Source organism: Vipera berus (assembly GCF_964194415.1).
Source record: "Vipera berus genome assembly, chromosome: 6".
NCBI lineage: Eukaryota > Metazoa > Chordata > Lepidosauria > Squamata > Viperidae > Vipera > Vipera berus.
Window position 1 is genome coordinate 27688683 of NC_138208.1, and position 26062 is coordinate 27714744.

General features: G+C 41.0%; 1 protein-coding gene across 1 annotated transcript in view; it reads right to left on the reverse strand.

Annotated features, from left to right (window-relative positions):
- Positions 1 to 26062, reverse strand: part of MET (MET proto-oncogene, receptor tyrosine kinase) — a 201164-nt gene that overhangs the window by 70335 nt on the left and 104767 nt on the right. The window contains exons 4-8 of the mRNA XM_081331187.1: positions 19459 to 19590; positions 14430 to 14603; positions 6536 to 6696; positions 4530 to 4632; positions 4275 to 4411 (exon numbers count right to left, since the gene is read on the reverse strand). Coding sequence (XP_081187313.1) covers positions 4275 to 4411; positions 4530 to 4632; positions 6536 to 6696; positions 14430 to 14603; positions 19459 to 19590 — 707 coding nt within the window. The remainder of the gene's footprint in view (positions 1 to 4274; positions 4412 to 4529; positions 4633 to 6535; positions 6697 to 14429; positions 14604 to 19458; positions 19591 to 26062) is intronic.

A 26062-nucleotide genomic window follows, 5' to 3' on the forward strand; every position in this document is an offset into this window, starting at 1 on the left:
AATCCCTGAAAAAAGTAAAAACCCCAATTAAATTAAAATTAAAATTCTCAGCCTGGGCCAGAGAGCTCGAAGAGCCAGGTCTTCAGGTCCTGGTGGAATGAACAGAGGTCAGGGGCAGTCCTGAGCTCCACGGGGAGCTGGTTCCAGAGGGCAGGCGCACCCACTGAGAAGGCCCTCCCCCTGGGTGTTATCCGCTGGCAATCTTTTACCAGTGGCACCCTGAGGAGACCCTCCCTGTGGGAGCGCACTGGATGAAGGGAACTTGATGCTGGCAGCAGGTGTTCCCTCAGATATCCCGGACCCAAGCCATTTAGGGCTTTATAGGTCATCACCAGGACCTTGAATCTCACCCGGAGGGCAACCGGGAGCCAATGCAGCTCGCGGAGTAGGGGTGTTACATGGGAGTATCTGGAAACTCCCATCACAACTCGCGTGGCCGCATTCTGCACCAGCTGAAGCCTCTGAGTGGTCCTCAAGGGCAGCCCCATGTAGTCTAAACGGGAGGTCACGAGCGCATGAGTAACTGTGCGTAGGGCATCTTGGTCCAGGTAGGGTCGCAACTGCCGCACCAGGCGAACCTGGGCAAAAGCCCCCCTGGTCACGGCTCCTATATGGTCTTCAAAATTGAGCCGGGAATCAAGGAGGACGCCCAAGTTGCGAGCCCTATCAACGGGGGGTAACACCTCACCCCCCATCATTAAAGGTGGAATGGCCTGGTTAACCCGAGATGCCGATATGCACAGCCACTCAGTCTTGGAAGGATTGAGACGAAGCCTGTTTCTCCCCATCCAGACCTGGACTGCCTCCAGGCAACGGGACATCACGGTGAGGGCATTGCTGGGTTGGTTCGGGGTGGAAAGAAAAAGTTGGGTATCATTAGCGTACTGATGATACCCCACCCCGAAACCACGAATGATCTCACCCAGCGGCTTCATGTAGATGTTGAACAGGAGGGGCGAGAAAACCGACCCCTGAGGAACTCCACAAACGAGTTCCTCGGGGTGGACCTCTGCCCTCCCGTCAACACCGACTGCGAGCGGACATAGGAGAACCACCGTAAAACGGTGCCTCCCAACTCCCAACCCCCTGAGACGCCGCAGTAGGATACCATGGTCGATGGTATCAAAAGCCGCTGAGAGATCTAATAGGACTAGGACAGAGGAACAACCCCTGTCCCGAGCCCGCCAGAGATCATTCACCAGTGCGACCAATGCCGTCTCCATGCTGTGTCCGGGCCTGAAACCCGATTGGTACGGGTCCAGATATTCAGTTTCCTCCAGGAACAGAGGAAGCTGATGCGCCACCACACTCTCAACAACCTTCGACAAAAAGCGAAGGTTGGAGACTGGACGATAATTATTTAAAACAGCCGGGTCCAGGACAGGCTTTTTGAGGAGGGGTCTTACCACCACCTCCTTCAAGGTGGCGGGGAAGACACCCTCCTTCAAAGAAGCAGTTATTATTGCCTGGAACCAGCCTCGTGTCTCCTCCCGGGCCACATAAACCAGCCAGGAGGGGCACAGATCCAACAAACAGGTGGTGGAGCTCAGCCTCCCCATGATCCTGGGAGATACCTGGTTGAGTTTGGGTAGAGCCTGCTTTCTAACCCCTTCTTCAACAAAAATGAATATCATCATTACAGGCACAATAATTGCCACCAAACCTTTTGAAAATAGGTTTTGATTATTATGTATGGACTGTGATGTGATGAGAAATATTAAGTACAGGTAATCCCTGAGTTATGAGGGGTCACTTAGTGCCCATTCAAAATTACACAACAAGCGCCCCTTAGTGCTTACGAGCAAGTTCCCAAATCATGAACAATGCAGCACCACGGCAGTTGTTTGCCCTTATGAATGACTGCGGAGGCTCTGCAACATTCACCCTATTCCCCCCTCCCCTTGCAACCAACAACTGCTTTGCCTTCCTGCCGCGCCGGACTCTCTTACCTTGCAAAAATCCTCTCTGCCACGGTTTCTTTCCCTTTGAGGGAAAGGAGAGTCGGCTTGAAAATGCTTTTTGCACTGAGAATGGAAGTTTCTGGAGTCTGTGATCTTGTGCAAGTGTTTGAAGTTGCACCAAATCGCAGATTTCAGAAACTTTCATTCTCTATGCGAAAGATGTTTGCAGTGCCTGTCTTCTGCTCCTGCCCCCAACTCCTCTGTCTGAGGGCAGGCCTGAAGACTTCAACTGAGGGAGAAGGCCAGGCACCTCATACCTGCATTCAGCCCGCTGGAGCTCACTGTGCTGGGAGAGAAAGTGACCGTTGTCCCCAGAGCCTCCTCCAAGATGTTGCTGCCCAGAACAGAGGTTGGAGAGGCTTCTTTGTGCCTCTGAAGGTTGCATCCAGGCCTTGGGGGCTGCTCCAAACCATTGCCCCTGGGAACAAAGACCAGGGGAGGCTTCTGCATGGCTCCTGAGGCATGCAGAAGCCTCCTCCGACCTCCGTTCCAGGTGGCAGTGGCTTGGAGGATGCCTCCAAGGCCTGGAGCCGACCTCTGGAAGCATGCAGAAACCTTTCCCAATCTCCATTCTGGGTGGCACTAGCTTGAAGGAGGACTCTGAGGCTTGGATCCGACTTCTGGAGGCTCTGTTCCGGGCAGCAGCAGCTTGGAACTGTCCTCCAAGGTCTGAATATGACCTCCAGAAGCAGGCAGCTGCGTGGCTGTGGAGTTGGGGGGAGCAGGAGGCAAAGAGCATGAGAAGTCAGGCATCCATTCTCTGCAAAAATGGATCAGTGCCTGAACTTGTGGGATATTACTGCACCTAGGTGCTTCCATCGACTCTCCTGACCCTGAAAAGCAGGAACTGCAGCAGAGAGGAGACAGATCTTTTCAAGATAAGTGAGTCCGATGCGGCAAGAAAAGAGGTGGAAGCATTTATTTTTTATTTATTTTTATTACATTTATATCCCGCCCTTCTCCGAAGACTCAGGGCGGCTTACAAGCTTAGCAGTAGCCTTCATTCTATGTATATGCCTGCTTGTGAGGGCTTTCACACACACCCCAAGCGGCATTATTACAAAGTCAGCTTATTGCCCCCAACAATCTGGGTCCTCATTTTACCTACCTCGGAAGGATGGAAGGCTGAGTCAACCTTGAGCATGAGGTAACTTCGCAGATCGGGGAGGCTTTGGGGGCCTGTTCCATCACCCGTGGCCTTCCCCACTCTCAGATATCTCATGTGCATTTAAGGAGCCCCTTGTGTCTTAACGAGCAGGGAGTGATCTCGTTTGAGTTATGAGATTCATTCCCACAAATGCTATGAATGGAATGGGCAAGCTCCATTACATTCGTAACTCGAGGACTACCTAAACCATGGTGAGTTTGGTCTATCCCAGTGGTGGCGAACCTTTTAGAGATTGAGTGCCCAAACTGCAACCCCAAACCCACTTATTTATTGCTGGATGCCAGGTGGGCGTGGCCCACTGGATGGGTGTGGCTGTGGTGTTCATGGAAGATTGGGTGGGTGTGGACAAGGTGGGTGTGGTCATCTCAATGTTGCTCGTGGGGAGGGACATCTGTGGGGGGGTGGGCAGGGTTAGGGGAGCTCCAGGAGGTCTTTGGCAGGTGGGGCGGTAAGCAGGAGACTCATCCTGTGGCTTGAGGCGAGGCAGGGTGGGGGTGCCATTGCCATGGGGCAAGGCAAGGACTGGGGCAGCTGCTGCCTGACACCATCGGCCCCTGCACACAGAGGCCAGCAAGCGCCCATGCCATAGGATCACCACCACTGGTCTATCCTGATTTTTGATCCGTCACCTGAGGCTAAAATGGCTGCTTGACCAGGATGTGATCCTAATTCAACTGCAAGATGTATATGCCATTTCTAGTGCTTTGCCAAGGAGAAGAAAAGCATCTTTTGTTAGTTTAAACAGCACCAAAATTTGGAGCATTTTGCACTCTCTGAAGAAGTCAGAAAAAGCCAAAAAATACATATATCCTATTAAGGGCAGTCATTTTTCAGTTCTAGTTAGATCTAACAATGGTTTCTGTGCTACAGTATATCTATGCCTTTGCAGTATAGAGTAGCCAAATTTGTAGACATAGGTTTATACTCTATACTTTACATTCTAAGCTTTCTCTTCCTCCTTTCCAAGTCAGTAGCTATTTAGGCTGCTTTTACAGTTCTGTCAAGCTGGGAATCACTGATTCTTGTCTTGTGAGTTTCATTTCTAAAAGAGATATTTTGTTCTGGAGATAAAATATATTTCTCATTTGGTTTAGAGCTCCAGGTTTACAATTTATTTTAAAAAATAAAAATCAGCCCCATTATACCTGGTTAGGCTGCACTGCTTTTTGCAGATAGAAATTTCTTGCGAATTCCCGCTGTTTAAATATTCCCCAGTTAATGTCAACAATGTTCCGCCAGATCTTGGACCATAGTTAGGAGAAATCTGCCTTATTCTCGGATCCTGCATATGGAACAATATTTTATTTGTTATTTAAACCACATACAAACACATTGAAATAAAGATAAAAGAACTATTAAAATGAAATTATATAATTATAAAATAGTAGTCTTTTACTTACCACATAAGAAAATGTATTGAAAGAGGTATTAGCTTGTCCATTTGAAACACTGCTTGAAACATTAAAACGTGTGTTCTTTACAGGCCCAAGCTTGCATTCCAGTCTTCAATAAAAAGAAATGTATTACTAATAAAGAAGAATACTTGTAGCTCAAGATTGACATGAGGGTTCCTTGGTGCTCTCTGAGTTTGCTCGTTTTCTTGCAGATGTTTCATTACCCAAACTAGGTAACATCATCAGTGCTAGTAGGGAGTGTGGTTTGCTGTCAGTTTATATTCTAGTGGCTTGCCTGTCAGTGCTGGTGGGGGTGGTCTTATGGATTCTTTGATTGGGCTGTTTGCTGGCTTCTTTGGCAGTTTCTTGATTGGCATATTGTTTACTTGGCATATTGGCAGATTGTTTACCTAACTCCAAAGTTAGCATCAGACCAACAATCAAGTAAACAAAACCCCAATCAAGAAACTGCCAAAGAAGCCAACAGCAAACAGACCAACCAAAGAATCTCTAAGACCACCCACACCAACACTGACAGGCAAGACACTAGAATATAAACTGACAGCAAACTGCACTCTTACGAGCACTGATGATGTTACTTAGTTTGGGTAATGAAACACCAGCAAGAAAACAAGCAAGCTCAGAGAGCACTAAGGAACCCTCACAAATATATTAATCATAACTAAACAAAACAAAAAACCAGAACCTCATAAGTAAACTGCAACATAAATAAACAGACCAGCCAATGTGTTTGAATATGACAAATCAGTAAAATAAAAATACCTTTGAACTTACAGGTGGTTCAGAAATAATTGGTGGGCTATATCTCGATGACTGATTGATAGAATCTATCAATACACATGTATTTATTTGTAATCATCTTTTTAAAAATACACGATAGAGCAGTACAATTATTTAAAAAGTCTCATCTTAAGAGTTTATAAGAAAAATATCTTCCACTGTATATATTCAAAGAGCATCATATACTGTAAAAAAGAGAAGGGATTAGCTAGTGCTTTCTCCTTTAAAAGTAATTCCTTTCTTAAAATCATCCTTACACTCAATTATTGCTGTAGAAAAAGATAGCTTTTCAATAAGTGATTGGCTTCACTCAACAATCTATACAACCTTAAAGACAGATATGCTTGGTGCTTCAATCCACATTAACATTCCTAGTTAGTAACTGGGCCTGTATGAAACAGGCATATGATTTTGTATACTAAATTCATGTCACGTTGGAGAAAAGCGATCTACTGAATATTTCATTCACTGTTTTAGCTTAATAAATAACATTAGATTAAAATTAAAAAAAATCCAAAAGAAGACAAAAAAGGACAAAAAACACAAAACAATAAAAACATTTTTAAAAAAGGTTCATAACCCCCCCACCACATATACAAATATTATGCCCTCTAGTTGATGAATACCTTACTACAACATTAGTTCTCACCTCTTGTAATACAGGACCTCTTTAAACAACTAAATCTAGTTGCACATTTTTGAATGTTGTATTCAACATAGTTCAAAACGGTTAAAATACAACATTCAAAAATTGAAATATTTTTACTATAGACGTATTCATACAAATGGACAGACAATTCAATGTAGTCATTAAAGCACTAGGCTAGAAACTGTGAGGTCTAGTCCTGCTTGATAGAAAGAGAGCTGAGTGACTTTGGACAAATCACTTTCACTCCATCCAAGGAAGAAGGCAACAGCAAACCATTTCAGAAAAAAAACTTTGCCAAGTAACTTCAAGGACTAGTCCAGGTAGTCACCAGGAGTCAACATTGACACAAAGGCACCCTGTCCTCAAAATCATATGAATGATTTACACTATTTTTCTGGATGAAGTTCATCCAAACAATGGAGAAAGAAAAAGAGAAACATCAAATTAAAATACAATTAATCCAAAATAATTGTATATGATATCATGCAAGACACTGAAATTGTTTGATTATTCTTGCCATACATCAAAATATCTGAAGAGGAAAAAAACCTTCACATCTTACTTGTTTTTGTCACTAGCCCGGCCATCCACAATGCACCGCTGTCCCCCTACAAAGACTGATATTTTTTTTAAGCTGGGCTTATTATTTTTACTGAATCCAAAATCCCACCCGCACAGTGTCAGTCTTGTTGAAGCATCAAAAGCAGCACTCCTTGGAATAATCTAAAGGAGAAAAAGAATAAGAAATTTATGATTTCTAATGGGCTTTGAAGGTGCTTTTTAAGAAAAGAAATACTGGCAGAAAATAATTTCTTCTGTTGAAGATACCCTCCCCTTTAACTTAATTGTTCCTCAGTTTTCATTTATCACTGTATGAGTTTCCTTAGATATTAGCAATAAATAATCCTGCCACTGCTAGAAAGGTCTGAGTTATTGTGTTTAGGGGCACTGAACAAGCTTTGCATTGTAATAGTTTTTTTTAATACTCTTTGGTTTGCTTTTTATGTCTTTCTTGTGGTATGTAAAAGAATACAATGCACTTATTTTATTAAAAGTATGATACTGAATAGAAGAATATCAAACTGATGAAGCAACTTATTTCAGTAACCTGAAGGAAAGCTGAAATGTCTTCACAGCAATGACAAGCTTCAAAGGAATATAAATCAAACACTGTCTTGGGAGCTAAAAAAATAATGTGGCATTTACAATGCTGTCACTGAAAATGCTATCTGTTGGTTGTTTCTAAATTTCAAGTTAAAAATAAACTACATTCTAGCAATGCAGTGACAATATCAAAAGGAAATGTTCTTCCCCCTCCCACTCTAACCACCTTCTGTATATTGTAAATTGTGTTGTAAATGTAACAATGGTGGGAAAATGCATGAATAGCAGAGAAGTTGTACAAATTTCAGTGGAGGGCAAGACACTATCAATAAAACATTGACAATGCCATAGGGATTACAAAGACATGCCATCTAACTTTGCAAACATTCAAGCCTGGTCAGAGAACAAAAGACTTTTTTATACTTGTGATATAACTGGTAAAGTGTTTTATAGAAGTTGCAATTTATTCCTAATAAGTAGCACAATTGTGTCTTTCATCATGAATTCTGTTTTTTCATGCTGGATCTGAAAGAACATTTCTATAAAAAATGCTCAGGTTACTGTTCTCTTTGAACATCCAGTAACATTCACATTTTTAAAAAAAAACTGTATCTACATAATGTACTTTGCTTAATTCTGTAAGAATGTAAAAAATTAAATGCCATGGGAAAATAGTTCTCCTGAACATGTAAACACAGATTAAACCATACAATAGTGAAATAATTGCTCCAGGCAATGAAGAACCAGCCCAATACCATGCTCATTTGAAAGTCCCACAGTCATATTTGCACATACTTGTAATTTCATGTTTTAATTAGTAAATGCTGCCAAAGGGAGATCTTTCCTTTAGAATTGATTTTTCAAATAATATTGAAAATGTAACCATGTAGAAGTGACATCTAGGTATCGCAACCTGTAGTCCTGCATGTAGTCTTTTTGAGGGTTTTGGTGTTTGGTGGTAAACCATTTAGAAACAACTGCTGCATAATTTAGGATTAGGGGGAAAAATAGTAAAACCAATATAAAAATTTCAGAAACATTTTATAATTATTTTACCCTCTCAACTGAAACCTTTTTGTCTTTTCAAATGTCTCATAATGACAAAATCAGTTGAGCAAATATGTATGAGGAATGGAGAGAAAATATTTACAGCTGTTTAATTTTTAAAAAAGATATTGGGTGATGGCATAACACATATTGCTAAGAGATTTATGCTTGAATTTCAATCTGCTTGAATTATCTTTTTGGGCCACTGCCTGAGACAGAACACTTTATTTCTTCCCTGCATTTGGCTATTAAATATTGGGTTATACCTGGCTTGTCTTTGGTTACTATAGACTATTGGAGTGTGTGCTTTGGCAAATAACACAAAAAAACCTGGTCTATAATCACACAAGGTCATTTGAAAGCTCATCAAATATTGTGATAGGGGTTTTGAATAAAGTTTTATTCAACCTTAGTAGTTATTTGCAACCCATGAACACCACTGAAAAGATGTCAATGATACCAGCTATTGGTAGTATATAAGCAATCGTCGTTTATAATGTGCCATGAAGCAAGTCCCCAGATTTTGGAGGCATGATAGTATTGCCTCAGGTGTCTGGTAAACCGATACCAAGACAGAAGTGCTAAAAGAAAAAAAAATATTCTTTTATTTCCCAAAGTGACTTTCAAATGTAAATTTTGTATGATGTGAACAACTGATGAAAACTGGTCACCCCCTTTTTCATTTGTGCTAGAAGCTATTTTGATTTGCTGGCCAGGCCCGTAACTTCAGAAATGTAGTATTTTGCTAGTGAGGACAGCAGTAAATTTTTCTAGAAGAGAAAGCTGGTTTTTATTTGCTGTCCTCATACATTCAAAACAAAACACAAAAAAAGAAAAAAAGAAAGAGGAGGAAGGACACACATATCGTGCAAAAGGTCATTTATTTCAGTAATGCAACTTAAAAGGGGAAACTAATATATGACATAGACTCATTACATGCAAAGCAAGATAGTTCAAGCTGTGATTTGTCATAATTGTGATGATTATGGCGTACAGCTCATGAAAACCCCAAATCTACAATCTCAGAAAATTAGAATATTACATGCAATCAATAAAACAAGGAGTCTACATAGAACAATATCGGACCTCTGCAAAGTATAAGCATGCATATGTACTCAGTACTTGGTTTGGGCGCCTTTTGCAGCAATTACTGCCTCAATGCGGTGTGGCATGGAAGCTGTCAGCCTGTGGCACTGCTGAGGTGTTATGGAAGACCAGGATGCTTCAATAGTGGCCTTCAGCTCTTCTGCATTGTTCGGTCTCATGTCTCTCATCTTTCTCTTGGCAATGCCCCATAGATTCTCTATGGGGTTCAGGTCAGGTGAGTTTGCTGGCCAATCAAGCACAGTAATCCCACGGTCATTGAACCAGGTTTTGGTGCTTTTGGCAGCGTGGGCAGGTGCCAGGTCCTGCTGGAAAATGAAGTCAGCATCCCCATAAAGCTCGTCTGTGGAAGGAAGCATGAAGTGCTCCAAAATCTCCTGGTAGATGGCTGCGTTGACCCTGGACTTAATGAAGCACAGTGGACCAACACCAGCAGATGACATGGCTCCCCAAATCAACACAGACTGTGGAAACTTCACACTGGACTTCAAGCATCTTGCAATGTGTGCCTCTCCATTCTTCCTCCAGACTCTGGGTCCTTGGTTTCCAAATGAAATGCAAAAGTTGCTCTCATCAGAAAAGAGGACTTTGGACCACTGAGGAACAGACTAGGTCTGTTTTACTTTAGCCCAGGTAAGACGCTTCTGACATTGTTTGTTGTTCAGGAGCGGCTTGACAAAAGGAATACGACATTTGAAACCCATGTCCAGGATCCGTCTGTGTGTGGTGGCTCTTGATGTACTGACTCCAGCCTCAGTCCATTCCTTGTGAAAGTCCCCAACACTTTTGATTGCCTTTTCCTGACAATCCTCTCCAGGCTGCGGTCATCCCTGCTGCTTGTGCACCTTTTTCCCCCCCACACTTTTCCCTTCCACATAACTATCTATTAATGTGCTTTGATACAGCCCTTTGGGAACATCCAACTTCTTTTGCAATTACCTTTTGAGGCTTTCCCTCCTTATGGAGGGTGTCAATGATGGTTTTCTGCACAACTGTCAGGTCAGCAGTCTTCCCCATGATTGTGATTCCCACTGAACCAGACTGAGAGACCATTTAAAGGCTCAGGAACCCTTTGCAGGTATTATGGCTTAATTAGCTGATTAGAGTGGGACACTTTGAGCCTAGAATATTGCACCTTTTCACAATATTCTAATTTTCTGAGATTGTGGATTTGGGGTTTTCATGAGCTGTAAGCCATAATCATCACAATTATGACAAATCACAGCTTGAACTATCTTGCTTTGCATGTAATGAGTCTATCTCATATATTAGTTCCCCCTTTTAAGTTGCATTACTGAAATAAATGAACTTTTGCACGATATTCTAATTTTTCGAGTTTCACCTGTAAAGCCAAAGTGGTAATTTCTGAACCTTGGATGGTTATTTTTTTAACTAGCTTCTCTTGCAATAAACTCTAAACATGTCCAAATAAATTGCTAGTTCAAGCATGCTGACTATATTGATTTTATTTGGATTGCTGTTACTGTTGCTTTCCATGTTTTTCCTTATATTCCCTTTCCCCCAAAATACTTTTTATATCTCAACATCTGATTTCTTAATTTTTCTAAAATAAAATTTCTCATTAAAAGCATCTGTATTTGCCAAGATTTAATAGGTTTCATAGCTGATATTTCAGAACTGACAGAACGTCTGGCAAGTTCCTTATTCTGGGCTTTGGGGGAAAAGATCCAAACCACCTTTCTATTTATTTTCCAAGAGCTGAGAAGAGAGAAATCCCTGGCAGGCAAGCTAAGTTCAACAATTCTACTGTTCAAGCAGGTTTTAGTCATCTCTATTTAGAGTTAAAGGGATGGGAGTAAGTGTACCAAGTAAGCAAACTTAACTAGAATGCTACAACTGAGAAAGGCATCTGTTACTACTTCCTTCCTATTTTTGCTTATCTATCTCAAACCTGATTGATCATATTTGTCCAACTTCACACATACAAAATGGGTGAGGTTTCAGTTGTACTGGTACAATTGCCATTGTGACATATTGTACTGCCTCCCCAATCCCAACACTGTTGTTATGCAGTTTTAACAGCTGTGGATTTAAATGATGTTGCTCACAATTTCCAGAAACCTGTGGAGTTGTACCATTTGTTTATAGATGCTTAATCCCTCGTGTTACAGTAAGGCTAAAAATTTGAATGGATCTAGATCTGTAGCAGTTATTGCTTGGGTGATTCTGTGATCTGAAATTCAATTAAAAGTTTTCTCACCACATTATTGGCAAATGTAATATTGACACTGATTCAGACCTTTGTAATGACTAGCGTATGTTGACTTTAATGTCAAAATTATCATTTAACATATTTTAATTATATTCTTCTTTCCAAAAATTATTTTATATGTTAAGGATTTTCAGGTTTCATTGCAAATACCACAGGTTATCTTGCATTTCTAACAGCCAAAACAGTCCCATGCTATATTAAAGCAATATGCTAAATATGAATTATCTTTTTTTTAGTAGTACTATATGACTAACTGTCATGGTTCAGCAAACCATAAAATCTGCTTGAGCAGCTAGTAGCCATAAAGATTTAGGAACCCAGATGCATCATTTCTTTCCTTTTAGAAACAAAACCTCAAAATCTTCCACTTACAATGGCACATGCCCTGGGGATGTATTACTATTTATCATTGTCATAGAATATTTATTGCATTTTCTAAAATATATCCAGCACATGAATTCTGGCTTAAAATCAATCGACTACACTCTAAGGTTCATTTTTTCTCATTTATTAACTTCATACAGAATTGCCCCTCAAAAAGCTTAAGCACTGTGACCATTTAACAAATTACCACTTTCTTTTTTTTTAACTGAGATAAAGCAATAACCCAACCCAAACCTTTGAAATTACTTCATGTAGGTTGGTAATACAGAGATAATATGCTCTCACAATGTCACAAAGAGACAAACAGGGTGGCTTGGAACAATTTTATGCTAACTTTGAAGACTCATCAGAGTGTGACATCTCAGCCACACCAAGGGACCTTGCCCTTGTCCTGACAGGAATAAAGGGACTTAATGTAGCTTTAAATATGATTTACATTCATTCAAGGACCCTTGACCACTACGTGCACTACATAAGAGCCTAATGTAACTATGAATCAGACTTCATAATTTAAAAGTTATTTAGGGTCTGCCATCTACCCTCATTTAGTTTGTATGGGCTTGCTTAAAACAAATATAAAGGCTCCTTTTCAAATGAGATGGATTTCTTTTCCTGTGGTGCTTCTGTATATATTAGTAAAGTGCAGGACACTGAAAGTATGTTCACTAATCATTCCTGAAGTCACAAGTGATTTATAAGCCATTATGGAAAACATTATTTCCCATTATTGTGCTAATATTCTATTTCTGCATGGTTTTCTCTTTTATTTCAACATTGCTTAGAATACATGTTTAAGTTACAATAACAACACATTTTTTATTTTCCCCATCAAATATGTTTTGAGTGCCAATACATTTATTAAAAAATAAAGCATTTCAGGGTTTATTATGTGTATATTTGTCCAGGTAAAAATAAAATGATTGTTACTGGAAAAATACAGTGTAATATAGTTGGTAATAATGATATGCATTAGGATCTACAAATGACACAGCCATTCTGTAAAATTAGACTTTCATAATTATGTCACACTTAATAGGGAATTATTTGGTTAAACAGAGACAGTCTCTGAAGATCTTGCAGTGACCATAGCTAAATGAAAACAGCAATGAGCTATTGTGTTCTTTACCCCTTTGTGTAATATTACTCTTATTTGCTCTTTTATTTACAAACTTTTAAAGCTGAAATGGCTGTTTCTCCCCTTTCAAAGTGATTTATATGAAGACTATACTGAATGCAAGATAAGATGGACTGTTTAAAGAAAAAACACTAACTCTCTAGAATTGACATCACATTTTTTTGTGAAGGAAAAAATTCTAAACAGAGGCAAAAAAACATTTATTCCAATGTTCAAAGATTTTCTGAAAATAGTATCATACTGTTTATCTGTTTTTATGGATTGTTTTGAGCCACCTATAATTATAATATATAATATAGGTAGCTGTATAAGTCCTGTAAGTAATGATATGATACATGAGCAGGGGGTTGGACTAGATGACCTCCAAGGTCCCTTCCAACTTTATTATTATTATTATTATTATTATTATTATTATTATTATTATTATTATTATTATTATTATTATTATTATTATTATTATTATTATTATATACAATTTCTAATTATTTTTGTTACCAAGCATAAGCAAGTCATTCCATGGAGTGAGAAAGATTTTAAAAAGATATGATTGTATATCTATTCTCAACTCTTAAAATGGTAGGTTATTCACACATCTTTCCATATTTATGACTTAGGACTTAGAAATCAGGTATAAAAGACAATAACAGATCACCTTTTCTTTTCTGAACCTTTGCCAGTTTTAACTTAGCTGCAAATATCAGAATAAAGCCTCATACATTTTCCTATCTCAACCTTTACATCTGTACTGCTTTCACCTCATGTTGTAAACAGAAGCTTTTGACAAAAAGTTTTAATTAAGAAAACAGTTGCGGGTGAGATGTTCAGACATCTGGACCAATCTATAAATGCAAACTAACATAAGGAACACAACATAATCTTTGATTTACAAGCAGAAATGCTTCCCCTGTTATGGTTACTTTGTGCTGTAGTTTTACGCTTCACTGATATCCCATAATGTGACAGTCTATGCAGGTTTCAAATAATTGGGGATGGGAAGGAATAGAGAGAGCCAAAATAGGAAGTGTAGTCAATTAACAGCAGTAGACATCATCTCCCCTCATTTGGGAATAAGTTAATTATTCTTCGTTACATAAATACCTTTCAAAAATGGAAAAGAGAATCATACATATTTATTGCTATAAAGGTATAAAGGTAAAGGTTCCCCCGCACATGCGTGCTAGTCGTTTCCAACTCTAGGGGCCGGTGCTCATCTCCGTTTCAAAGCCGAAGAGCCAGCGCTTGTCCGAGGACGTCTCCGTGGTCATGTGGCCGGCATGACTAGACGCCAAAGGCGCAAGGAACGCTGTTACCTTCCCACCGTAGTGGTCCCTATTTTTCTACTTGCATTTTTTATTTTTTATTGCTATAGCAGCTTACAAATAATTTGTGTATGTTAACTATGATCTGACTCATATTACAAGATTCCAGTAAATAAAAGGGTAATTTTACCTCAGAGATTTTAGGTAAACATATGTTCTGTGTCCATCCTCCTTTACTGCATTCCTGTGGCCTTACACACTGATTGCCACACCATCCACAGTTCATAAAAGAAGGTGCTAGAAGGCACTGACTGCAGATGCTGAAGTGAGAACATCCCGGTCCATTTAGTGGAATCTTGGTTACCTAGTGGGTAAAACATGACATAGAAACTAATTATGAAGGTTAGCAGAAGATTTGTACAAAGCTAAGGTTCTAGTAAATTTTCAGTACCTAACTTTATGGCCAACACAAAAAAACCCAAACATATTATAACTTAGCATTATGTGTAGAATTCACATCATGTGCAATCTTCTTGGTGCCATGAATGAGAGCTACTTAAAACACTGGATTCTTGTTGTTATTTATCATGCATTTGCCGTATCTTGTTCAGGCATTTTTTTCAGTGACAGATGATTGTTACTCCATTTACATTTCTCTAGTATTTTACCTTTTTTGGGTTGCCATGAAACATCAGTTAAGGAGGAGACTTACTTACCTTGCAAAGATCTACTGAGCTGTCTCCTCTCCAGCCTCTTTGCTGCAGTTTCTTTGCCTGCTTTGGTGCTTCAGGCCTTCTGTGCATTTGCAGAGAATTCACTACTCATCTCACATGATCTTGTGCTACTTTAGACCGTCATTCTCTGCAAATGGAGGCCTGAATGAGATCTGTCCGTTTGTTGTTACTTGCAAAAGCCCACAGAGGTGACAGACTGTGTCACTGCAGCTCTGGTTGTCTTTGTAAAAAGCTTTTGGAATAAAGAATGGAGGTTGGGAGGGGCATGCGCGCTGCTCCCAACCTTCATTCTTCGCAGCAAAAGTTTTTTGCAAAAATGATTGGAGCCTGCAGGGACACAATGTTTCGCCCCTGCAGGTTTTAGCCGGCTTTTTTCAAGGCTTTTGCTGCCAAGAACGGAGGCCTAGAGTGCTGCACACACCCCTCCCGGACTCCATTCTTCATGCCAAAAGCTTTTTGCAAAGATGACTGGAGCCTGCAGGAACGCAGGCAAAGAAACCATGGCAGAGAGGCTGGAGCTCTTCAAAAGGTGAGTCTCCACAGGCCCAGTACCTGTGGAGACCCGGTGTGTGTGTGGGAAAGCATGAAATATCTGAGTGGGTCAGTGGAGATCTTCGGTGTTCAGAAGCCCCAACCCCCCCACTCACCCCAACCCCAACTTGAGATACTTCATGTGCACTTAATGACCTGAACATTCCATTAGCAAATGCATTGGGTAAATCGGGGACGAATCACGTTAACGAATTCCTTGGGTTACGAATATAATTGGCAGGCTCTATTACATTCGTAAGTCGAAGACCTATGTATAATGTAGATTCTAGATAATTTATGGCTGACATTGAGCATGATTGTGACATTAATAGGGAATAATAATAATAATAATAATAATAATAATAATAATAATAATAATAATAATAATAATAATAATAATAATAATAATAATAAGTTGGAAGGGACCTTGGAGGTCATCTAGTCCAACCCCCTGCTCAGGCAGGAAACCTTATACCATTTCAGGCAAATGGCTGTCCAGTCTCTTCTTAAAAACCTCCAGTGTTGGAGCATTCACCACCTCTGGAGGCAGGTTGTTCCACTGGTTAATTGTTCTAACTGTCAGGAAGTTTCTCCTTAGTTCTAGGTTGCTTCTCTCCTTGACCAGTTTCCATCCGTTGCTTCTTGTCCTGCTTTCAGGTGCTTTGGAGAATAGCTTGACTCCCTCTTCTTTGTGGCAGCCCCTGAGATATTGGAACACTGCTATCATGTCAGCCCTCACTCTTCTCTTCGTTAAACTACACATACCCAATTCCAGCAACCGTTCCCTATATGTTTTAGCCTCCAGCCCCCTAATCATCTTTCTTGCTCTTCTCTGTACCATTTCTAGAGTCTCGACATCTTTTTTACATCGCGGTGACCAAAACTGGATGCAGTATTCCAGGTGTGGCCTTACCAAAGCATTGTAAAGTGGTATTAGTACTTCACTTGATCTTGATTCTATCCCTCTGTTAATGCAGCCTAGCACTGTGTTGGCTTTTTTGGCAGCTGCAGCACACTGCTGGCTCATATTGAAGTGAGCCAGTTCACTCTCACAGTTACTACTATTGAGCAAGGTACCACCTATACTATACCTGTGCATTTGATTTTTCCTGCCTAAATGTAGAACCTTACTTTTTTCACCATTGAATTTCATTTTGTTAGATAGTGCCCAGTGTTCGAGTCTGTCCAGATCCTTCTGTATCTTAAGCCTATCTTCTGGAGTATTGGCTATTCCTGCCAGCTTGGTTTCGTCTGCAAATTTGATGAGTTCCCCATCTATCCCCTCATCCAAATCGTTAATGAAGATATTGAAGAGCACTGGGCCCAAAACAGAGCCCTGGGGCACCCCACTACACACTTCCTTCCATGTAGATGCAGTTCCATTGAGGACCACACGCTGAGTACGGCCTGTCAGCCAGCTGCAAATCCATCTGGTGGTGATGCTATCTAACCCACATTTTTCTATCTTATCAAGTAATAGGTTGTGATCTACTTTATCAAATGCCTTACTGAAGTCCAAGTAAATTATATCTACAGCATTCCTCTGGTCCACTAATTTTGTCACTTGGTCAAAGAATGTAATAAAATTTGTCTGGCATGATCTGTTTTTGACAAACCCATGTTGACTTTTAGTGATGACTTTGTTTGCATCAAGGTGTTCGCTGATTTGTTGTTTGATTATCTTTTCCAGAATCTTCCCAGGTATTGAGGTCAGGCTGATAGGTCTGTAGTTTCCTGGATCTATTTTTTCCCCTTTTTTGAAGATGGGAACTACATCAGCTCTCTTCCAGTCCTCTGGTAGTTCCCCAGTGCTCCAGGATCTATGAAAAATATAGCTCAGTGGTTCTGAGATCACGTCTGCCAGTCCCTTGAGAACTTTGGGGTGTAATCCATCTGGTCCTGGTGATTTGAACTCGTCTAGGCTGGACAGGTGTTCACTTACCATTTTTTTGCCTATCTTAACTTGCATTTCCATTCTGTTTTTTATGGCACTGGTTTTGGTAGGTTGGACTGTTTTTTCCCTTTGTGTAAAGACAGATGCAAAAAACGAGTTAAATAGTTCTGCTTTCTCCCTATTGCTTGTCACCTTCTTGCCACTTTCCCTCACTAATGGACCAATCATTTCCTTAATTTTTTTCTTGTTTTTTATATGTTGAAAGAAGCATTTTTTGTTATTTTTGACTTTGGTCGCAAGCCTTAGTTCATTTTGAGCCTTAGCTTTAATAGCCTTAGCTATTAAATATGTATAGTTAAGATCACAATCTGGTCAATTTAAGTTTCAACTTAAAATCTATGTTTATGCATGCTCAGATTCGACATTAGCAGACATTTAAACAAGAACAAAAAAAATCTAACTATATGCATAGTCTAATCTCATCGTCAGTGCTCAATGTGTGGAACTCACTAGATGAGATGCCTCATTCAAAGACCTAATTCTTACAATGCTGTCTAGTGTCTATGTGTATTTATCCATGTTGTATGGCAGTAGTAGTATTATTTATATTTATTATTATCTTTACTCCCCCTCTTATTGGGATTATTATAATGATGATTATCATTATTTTGTTGCTTTGCATGTACACTGAGAACTCTGCACCTTGTGTAGCTAATCAGACTTGGCCAAATAAAGTATTCAGTTCAGTTCAATTCATTTCAATTCAATGTCTGGATCAGTTGCCTCATATAAGTGCCTATCAGAGAAATCTCTATTTGGGCTTTTATAGAACTGATAAAGACCATTCTCCTTTCAGTAACTTTCATTTAAGGCAAGAAAACTCCTAACATGATAAAAATGTATTATAGCTATCCTTATAGGGATAAAAAAGACTAAATGAAAGTTCACAAAAAATTAAAATACTTTTTTGATCAATGGAGACTATCAGAAGTAATCAACCCAATTATCTTTGCTTCTTCCCTATGCCTTTTTTGTATAGCCTTATAGGAGGTGGCAATTAATTGGTATCTATGATGTTTGCAAAAATATAGAAGAAATGGATAAGAATAAGTTTCAAATGCTATTTAATCCTCATATAAAATTAACAAAGGGTGGGAATTTTTAAATCCCATTCTTCTAAGTTGTATATTGTGTATTTTTGTTCTACATGCTTTCCACCAAAGTAAAAAAAGAAGGCATTTAACCTTATATTTGCATTTCCTTTTTTGGGTTGGTTTGTATCCCAGCTTCCCTATTCAAATAATACTTAAAGTTATTCATTTACTTGTCTCCTTAGGAAAAACAGTGAGGAAATACAATATACACATGTCTGGAAAGGAATAGAATAGAATAGAGCTGGAAGGGACCTTGGAGGTCTTCTAGTCCAGCCCCCTGTTCTAGCAGGAGAACCTATACCATTTCAGACAAGTGACTGTCCAGTCTCTTCTTAAAAATCTCCAGTGATTGAGTGCCCACAATTTCTGAAGACAAGCTGTTCCACTGGTTGACTGTCCTCACTGTTAGGAAGTTTCTCCTTAATTCCAAGAATGCAAAGGAAAAATAATTGGAACTGCAGATTATATTCAATGATTCAGCCCTGAGTGAAAACAAATTATTTCTCCATTTGCAATCAATTGTAAATAAGAAGTTTAGTTGGATGATGCATTCCATTTAAAAATGGATATGTGATATTAATGTTCCAAATCAGTGTAGTATTAAAAATGTTAAACCTGGAGTATAATCATTTCATGATCTCACCTATTTATATGAAAAAAAACTGATAGGTACACAAGCCAAACTCTTTTGGTTCCATCTACCAATAAAGTAATGTATTTTCACTTCTCTTTGATACAGAAGGAAATGTATAAAGCAAAAAAATATATACATGTAAAGTAGCTCAATTAACCACTATTAAAATTATATGTGTATAAGTACACACATGTATCTATATATACACACACATACATTGCCCCAAAATGCACTTGAGCAAGAAGCACAAGAAATTATGAATAATATTTTACCTTCTTCCCAGTGATCACTAGAATATGTCCATCATTGCCTAGGGAAGTCTCAATAACATCTGAAGAAACAGGCTGGGAATCTAAATGGAAATTCATGTATGGCATTGTGCGTTCAGAACGAGAGATCACTATCTAAAAAAAGAGAAACATGATCATGCAATTTATATTCATATCACACAGTGATTTTGATCTACAACTATTACTTTATGGGGGGGAGGAAAGAATGATTGAAATTGCTTTCATAATATGGCCTCTCTTAAAGGAATATAAACTATCGGAATGTGGCAGAAGCTAGAAAATTTGAATGGAGCATTGGCACTGCAGGAAGGACGTTTAGCTGCAGATGTACACCAGTTATGACTGGTTAATCTTTTTCTTCCCGTGTCCTTTTTCAGTTCAAATACTGTGCTCTGGATGTAATTCATAACAGGTTCTTTTTAATTCCAAAGAACTATTGGTAGACATTAATTTTATTGAGAAAACAGTACAGGTGGAAAAGGTGTACTTTCAGTGTCACAGTTTTAACATCAGGTGTTAGCTGCTACAAAAGCATTTCAGTTTTGCAAAAAGCAAAACAGAAAGGGCAAGCAAAGACTAACCCTTCTACCTTTTAATGAATTTTCTACATCAGAGGTGGGGAACCATGGCCCCTTTGTTACTTGTGGACTTCAAATGGCTGGCTCAGGAATTCTGGGAATTGAAATCCACAAGTCATAAAAGGACTATTGTTCCCCATATAACCCCACACAATACAATACAAAGTTTGGAAGTTCATTTTATATTATTTAACAATACAATTATTCAGCATAAAGTAATCTGTAAAAAAGCTATTTGATTTTAACATTTTATATTTATATAGATACTGAATTGCATTTCTATGACAATGTAGTGTTGATATTCAAAATTGTACAAAAGGTTCTGCTAATATGGAACTGTAGTGCTCATGGCTAACATGGCTGAGAGTTTGCTACCCTTAACAGGTATATGGTTACATATTAGTTTTCTAAACTCAACCGAAAAAGCAAATATTCTGTAATGTTTTATCATTAAGTCTCAGTCTAGAAACCTATTACTGCAGCTTTAGATTTAAGAGGAAACTGATGAGTACTCATCTGTGAAATAAATAGTCTCAGGCAAAACAAAAACAAAAAACCAGAACAAAGTTATTTTCCTCATCAGGGCATAAAAACGTTTTAAAAAAGAAAATGCAAAGGCATATAAATCAATTTAAAAAGCCCTGAAGAAGTTGGAGGCCTGACGTAGCTGGTGTAGTAACAGAGAAGGCACCACCACTTCTCTGCTCCAAATATGTAAGGTTTTTTTAGGTTGTTTTAATCTTTTGTAATTTTTGTTATGTATTGAGATAAGTTGCTTGTAAACTGTGTGTGCAACGGTTAACAGCCGTTACAGTTTAAACTCCAGACAACATGTCTCCGGTGCTGTTACTTTGCATTTTAAGGTGGGAAGTTACTGTTTAATCTCATTGGCTGCCGACTAGCGGCAGCCCAGATAAATAGAGCTGAGCAACGTTTGGGGCTGCTTCTGTTGTACTAAATAAAGGCGTTACTGTTTTCACCGTTCTGCCTCGTCACTGTCCCACCGAACCGAGAACTTAACAGTGGCAACGAAGGTGAGATGTGCTGCTCAAGGAGAAGACAGAAGACACTAAGGGGTGAGACCAGCACCTGAGCCTGGCAGGAACTACATTCCCCCCCTTGGTCTGCCAGCAATTCATGCTGGAGGCTACCACGCCCTGAGGATCCATTCTAGGGCCAGCACAGCAGCACAAGACAAAACTCACCATGGCCAAAGTTGGAAAATTGGCAGAATTTGACGTGGCGCATCTTGAGAGGTGGAGTTCCCACATCTCCCACATTGAGAATTATCTGTGTGCTAACCAGGTTAGCGAAGACGGGTTGAAGGCTGCTACACTCCTATGCATGTGCGGCCTGGCTACATTTGAGATAACCGAGAACCTGGTCGCCCCGGCTATACTCGAGTCAGTTGCCTACGCAGATCTTAAGAAGAAGCTCAAAGAGCATTTTGAGCCGAAACTCTCTATAATCGCATGGTGGCATGCATTTGAGCAGCAGGAGCAGCAGCCAGGACAGTCTGCCGCCAAGTTCATAGCTGCCCTTCGTCAGGCATCCTGGCTATGCAACTTTACAGATCTTGAAGAAAAACTGAAAGACCAATTAGTCTGCGGATTGTGGAATCGAGATATCCAACAGAAATTATTTGCAAAAGAGACTCTTTCATTCCAAAATGCCCTGAAGGAGATGATGGCCGCCGGAGGAGCCGTCAAGGCCTTACAGCCCTCCAAGAACACTCCCAGCACAGAAACCATCCACCACGATGACACCGAAAGAACAAAAGACTCCGACACAGATCTTGAGGTCGATCGGCTCCAAAACAAGCCAGAGAAGAACCAGCGGGTGCTTGAGAAGGCAGCTCCCTTCACTCGATGTGTGGGCTGTGGAGGTCGTCATAGACGCTCAGAGTGCAGGTTCCGCACAGCATCTTGCCGGGCATGTGGCAAGCAAGGCCACATTGCCGCCATCTGCAGAGGTCACCAGCGGGACATACCGCAAGAAGTATACAGGAAAGGTCCCGGGGTTCCTGGGCAACACAGAGTCGGCTATTGCTCTAGCCGAAGGAGTATGTTCAGAACTAGTGCCCATCATCCCCTTAAAAGAGAAGCTTAGGCTAAAGGTCAAGCTTCAGAGAGTTCCATGTAACATGGAACTGGACACTAGGTCAGCCGTATCAATAGTTTCCCAAGGAACTTTTAATTATATCTGCAGTCGCAGTGGCAAACGAGTAAAACTCAGGCTGTCTAACCTGTTGCTGACGGACTTCCAAAACTCCCGCGTAGCTGTTAAAGGAAAAGCTATGCTCAAGGTGCAGTTCAAGAGGTTTGAGGGTCCACTGGACGTCGTGGTTGTCAAGGGCCACTGCACAAGCCTCATCGGCCTAGATTGGTTTTATGCCTTGGGCATCCAAGTAACTGGCATTCACAAAACGCTAGCAGCGGACCTGTTGGCAGTTTGCCAAGAGTTTGCTGATGTGTTCAACCTGAACTTAGGGAAATACAAGGGGCCTCCAATTGCCCTCCACCTTGATCCTACCGTAATCCCAATATGGATCAAGCCTCGTTGAGTGCCTTTTGCCCTTAAGCCCAAAATCAATGCAGAGCTAGAAAAGCTGGGGGTGTTACAGCCAGTAGATAGTGGGGTGTGGGAGACCCCCATAGTCATGCCACTTAAGCCAACGGTGAGGTGCGTACATTATAAGTGCACTATTAACAGAGCACTTCAACAAATGCATATCTGGTGCCTGTAGTTAAGACACATTTTGGAGTCACTACCTGGAGGTCACGTATTCGCCAAATTAGACTTGGCACAGGCCTACCAGCAACTGCCCGTGGATGATGCTACGGCAGAAGCTCAAACCATTGTCACCCACAGGGGAGTCTTCAAGATTAGGTGTCTACAGTTTGGGGTCAGTGTAGCCCCAGGGCGGTTTCAGGGAGTGATGGAGCGTACACTCAAGAACATACCAGGTGTGTGCCCCTACTTGATGTCCTCATAACTGGGGAGTCAGAGGATATCTTGGCTGAACAGCTCAAAGGCGTTCTTCAGCGTTTCCATGAAGCGGGGCTGAAGCTAAAAAGAGAAAAGTGCAAGATCGGGGTAGATTCAACAGAATTCCTCGCGTTCCGCATAGATGCCGCAGGCATTCATCTGGCGGATTGTAAGCTCAAAGCAATCCAGCAGGCTCCCAGTCCGAAGTCTAAGGGGGAGCTTCAGGTCTTTTTAGGACTTCTGAATTTTTATCATGCCTTTCTCCCACACAAGGCCGCAGTGGCAGAGCCATTAAATCAGCTCTTGGACAAACAGGCAAAGTGGCAGTGGACCAATGTCTACGAGAAAAGCTTCTCGGCAGTCAAATCACTGCTGTTTTCAATCTCAGTACTCACCCATTTTCAGGAAAAGCTGCCTCTCTGCATTGTGGGGTAGGGGCCGTGTTGAGTCATTTGATGGCTGACAGGAGACAAGTTCCCATCGCTTATTACTCTAGGACACTGTCTTCAGCGGAATGCAATTATGCACAAATAGACAAGGAGGGACTGGCCATAGTGGCTAGTATTAAGAAGTTTAATGATTACTTGTATGGCCGCCACTTCATGGTCTTCACGGACCACAAGCCTCTTCTAGGGTTATTCACCACGAACAAACAGACACCTCAGTTCTTATCCCCACGAATGTTGAGGTGGTCTATTTTCCTCTCAGCTTATTACAGTCTGGTTCACAAACTAGGCAAAGAAATGGGCCATGCAGATGGCCTCAGCAGGCGTCCCCTGCCACTTTTAGAGCCAGATCCCGTTCCAGCTGCTTGCATCCTGGCTATCCAGGATTTGCCGGAGTCTCCCCTTCATGCTGGAGATGTAGCTGCGGAAACAGCCGCTGACAAAATGCTTAGCTGCATTTTGAACTGGGTGTACAGAAAAATGTCCGAGGTGTACAGAAAAATGTCCGGGGCCAAACTTCCAGAGTTTTTACATGAAGATAGTATGAGCTTTCTGCCCTTAACGGGTGCATCCTTTGGGGGAGTCGGGTCATAGTCCCCAGCTCTTTAAGACCCAGGGTTTTAGAGTCTCTGCACGAGGGTCATCCAGGAATAGTCCGGATGAAGGCACTCACGAGGAGTTACCTTCGGTAGCCTGGGCTCGATAAAGATATTGAGGGTCAAGTTCATAGTTGTTTCACATGCCAGCAATCAAGGTCAGAAATGCCGCAAGCCCCTGTCCACCAATGGGAAGCCACGCATGCTCCGTGGTCAAAAATACACACTGACTTTGCCGGGCCCTTCCAGGGACAACTGTTCCTAGTGGTGGTGGACAGCCACTCTAAGTGGTTACAGGTCGAACCAGTCCCAAATATGACTACTGCCAGGACCATCCAGGAACTGCGCAGGATCTTTGCAACACACGGTCTACCCGATGTGCTAGTCTCAGACAATGGGGCTCAGTTTACCGCTACAGAATTCCAGTCTTTCCTGAGGGCTAACCCAATAAGGTACACCACTTCAGCCCCTTTTCATCTGGCCACAAATGGCCAAGCGGAACGCATGGTCCCAATGACCAAAGAATCCTTAAAGAGGATCATCACAGGAGAATGGCACCACAGGCTTGCAGATTTCTTACTTTGCCAAGGCACAACACCCTGCACTTCAACAGGCAGAAGCCCAGCTGAACTTAGATGGGGTCGGCACTTAATTACTAAACTGGATTGGCTGCATCCAGACAGAGTTGCCTCTGACACTGCACAGCCAAAGGCACCGTGTCGCTTGCAAGTTGGTGACTGGGTTTGGGCCTGAAACTACGGTCCAGGGGAACTGTGGGTGGTAGCAGTGGTTGGTAAGGTGTCAGAGCCACTTTCTTATGAAGTGGTCCTGGAAGACGGCAAAATGATACGGCGGCATATTGACCAGCTGCACCCGAGGCTAGTGAACCAATCGCTGGCACAACCCCAGGGATGATTCGTCAAAGCCCCGTCTGCAGAGCCTGCAATTACTGACAAGACTCTCAACCATGGAGAGGGGGAACTATCGGCAGGCAATTCAACCCCGCTCAATCAGACAGCACCATTTCAGTGGAACTGGCAACCAGTGCTAATTGCCAGTTCAACTCAGACTATACCACAAATGGACTTTGGCTCGGGTCTACTGGAACAGACCAGCCAAAGAGACTTGGGTAGATCCGAAGCAATCGGGTCTCAAGCCCCTGGTCTATGCAGTCCGGCAAGCGAACGGATAGACTGGGAACTTCCAGTGGCTCTGAGATACTTGGAGCGACAGTGGAAAACACCAACTTATTTAAAGGACTATGTGCATTGTTTAAGTTCTGCACCATCTAGGGGTAAGGGGTGTTATGTATTGAGATACAGTGTGTGCAACGGTTAACAGCCATTATGGTTAAACTCCAGACAGCATGTCTCCAGCATTGTTACTTTGCATTTTAAGGCGGGAAGTTACTGTTTAATCTCATTGGCTGCCGACTAGCAGCAGCCTGGATAAATAGAGCTGAGCAGCGTTTGGGGCTGCTTCTGTTGTACTAAATAAAGGCATTACTGTTTTCACTGTTCTTCCTCGTCAATGTCTCACCGAACCGAGAACTTAACAATTTTAATTGATTTTTATATCTATAATTGTATTTTATCTGTATGTTTTATTACATTTTATGCTGTTCAGAGTCACCTCAAGCTGCAATGTGGGTAGCATATAAATTTAATAAATAAATAAATATTCAAATTGTTAGCTTCAGTGGCAGTTTTATGGACAGTAGGAAATGATTAATATAAACTTGAATTCACTGTGTAACAATGCAGAGAGAAAAATGGTGAAAATATATAAATTTAAGTACCATGTTTTTTAAAACATATTTCAGACGTTATTTTGGTTTTGTGACCAAGAGGGAGAATGAAAAATATAAAATATAACAAAGAACACATTGCAAAGCTACATGAAACTCTTGGAATTTACGAGAGATATGTCCACAGCTGCAAATACCTTTATTAAGGTCATTTTCTGTCTCTTCTATACC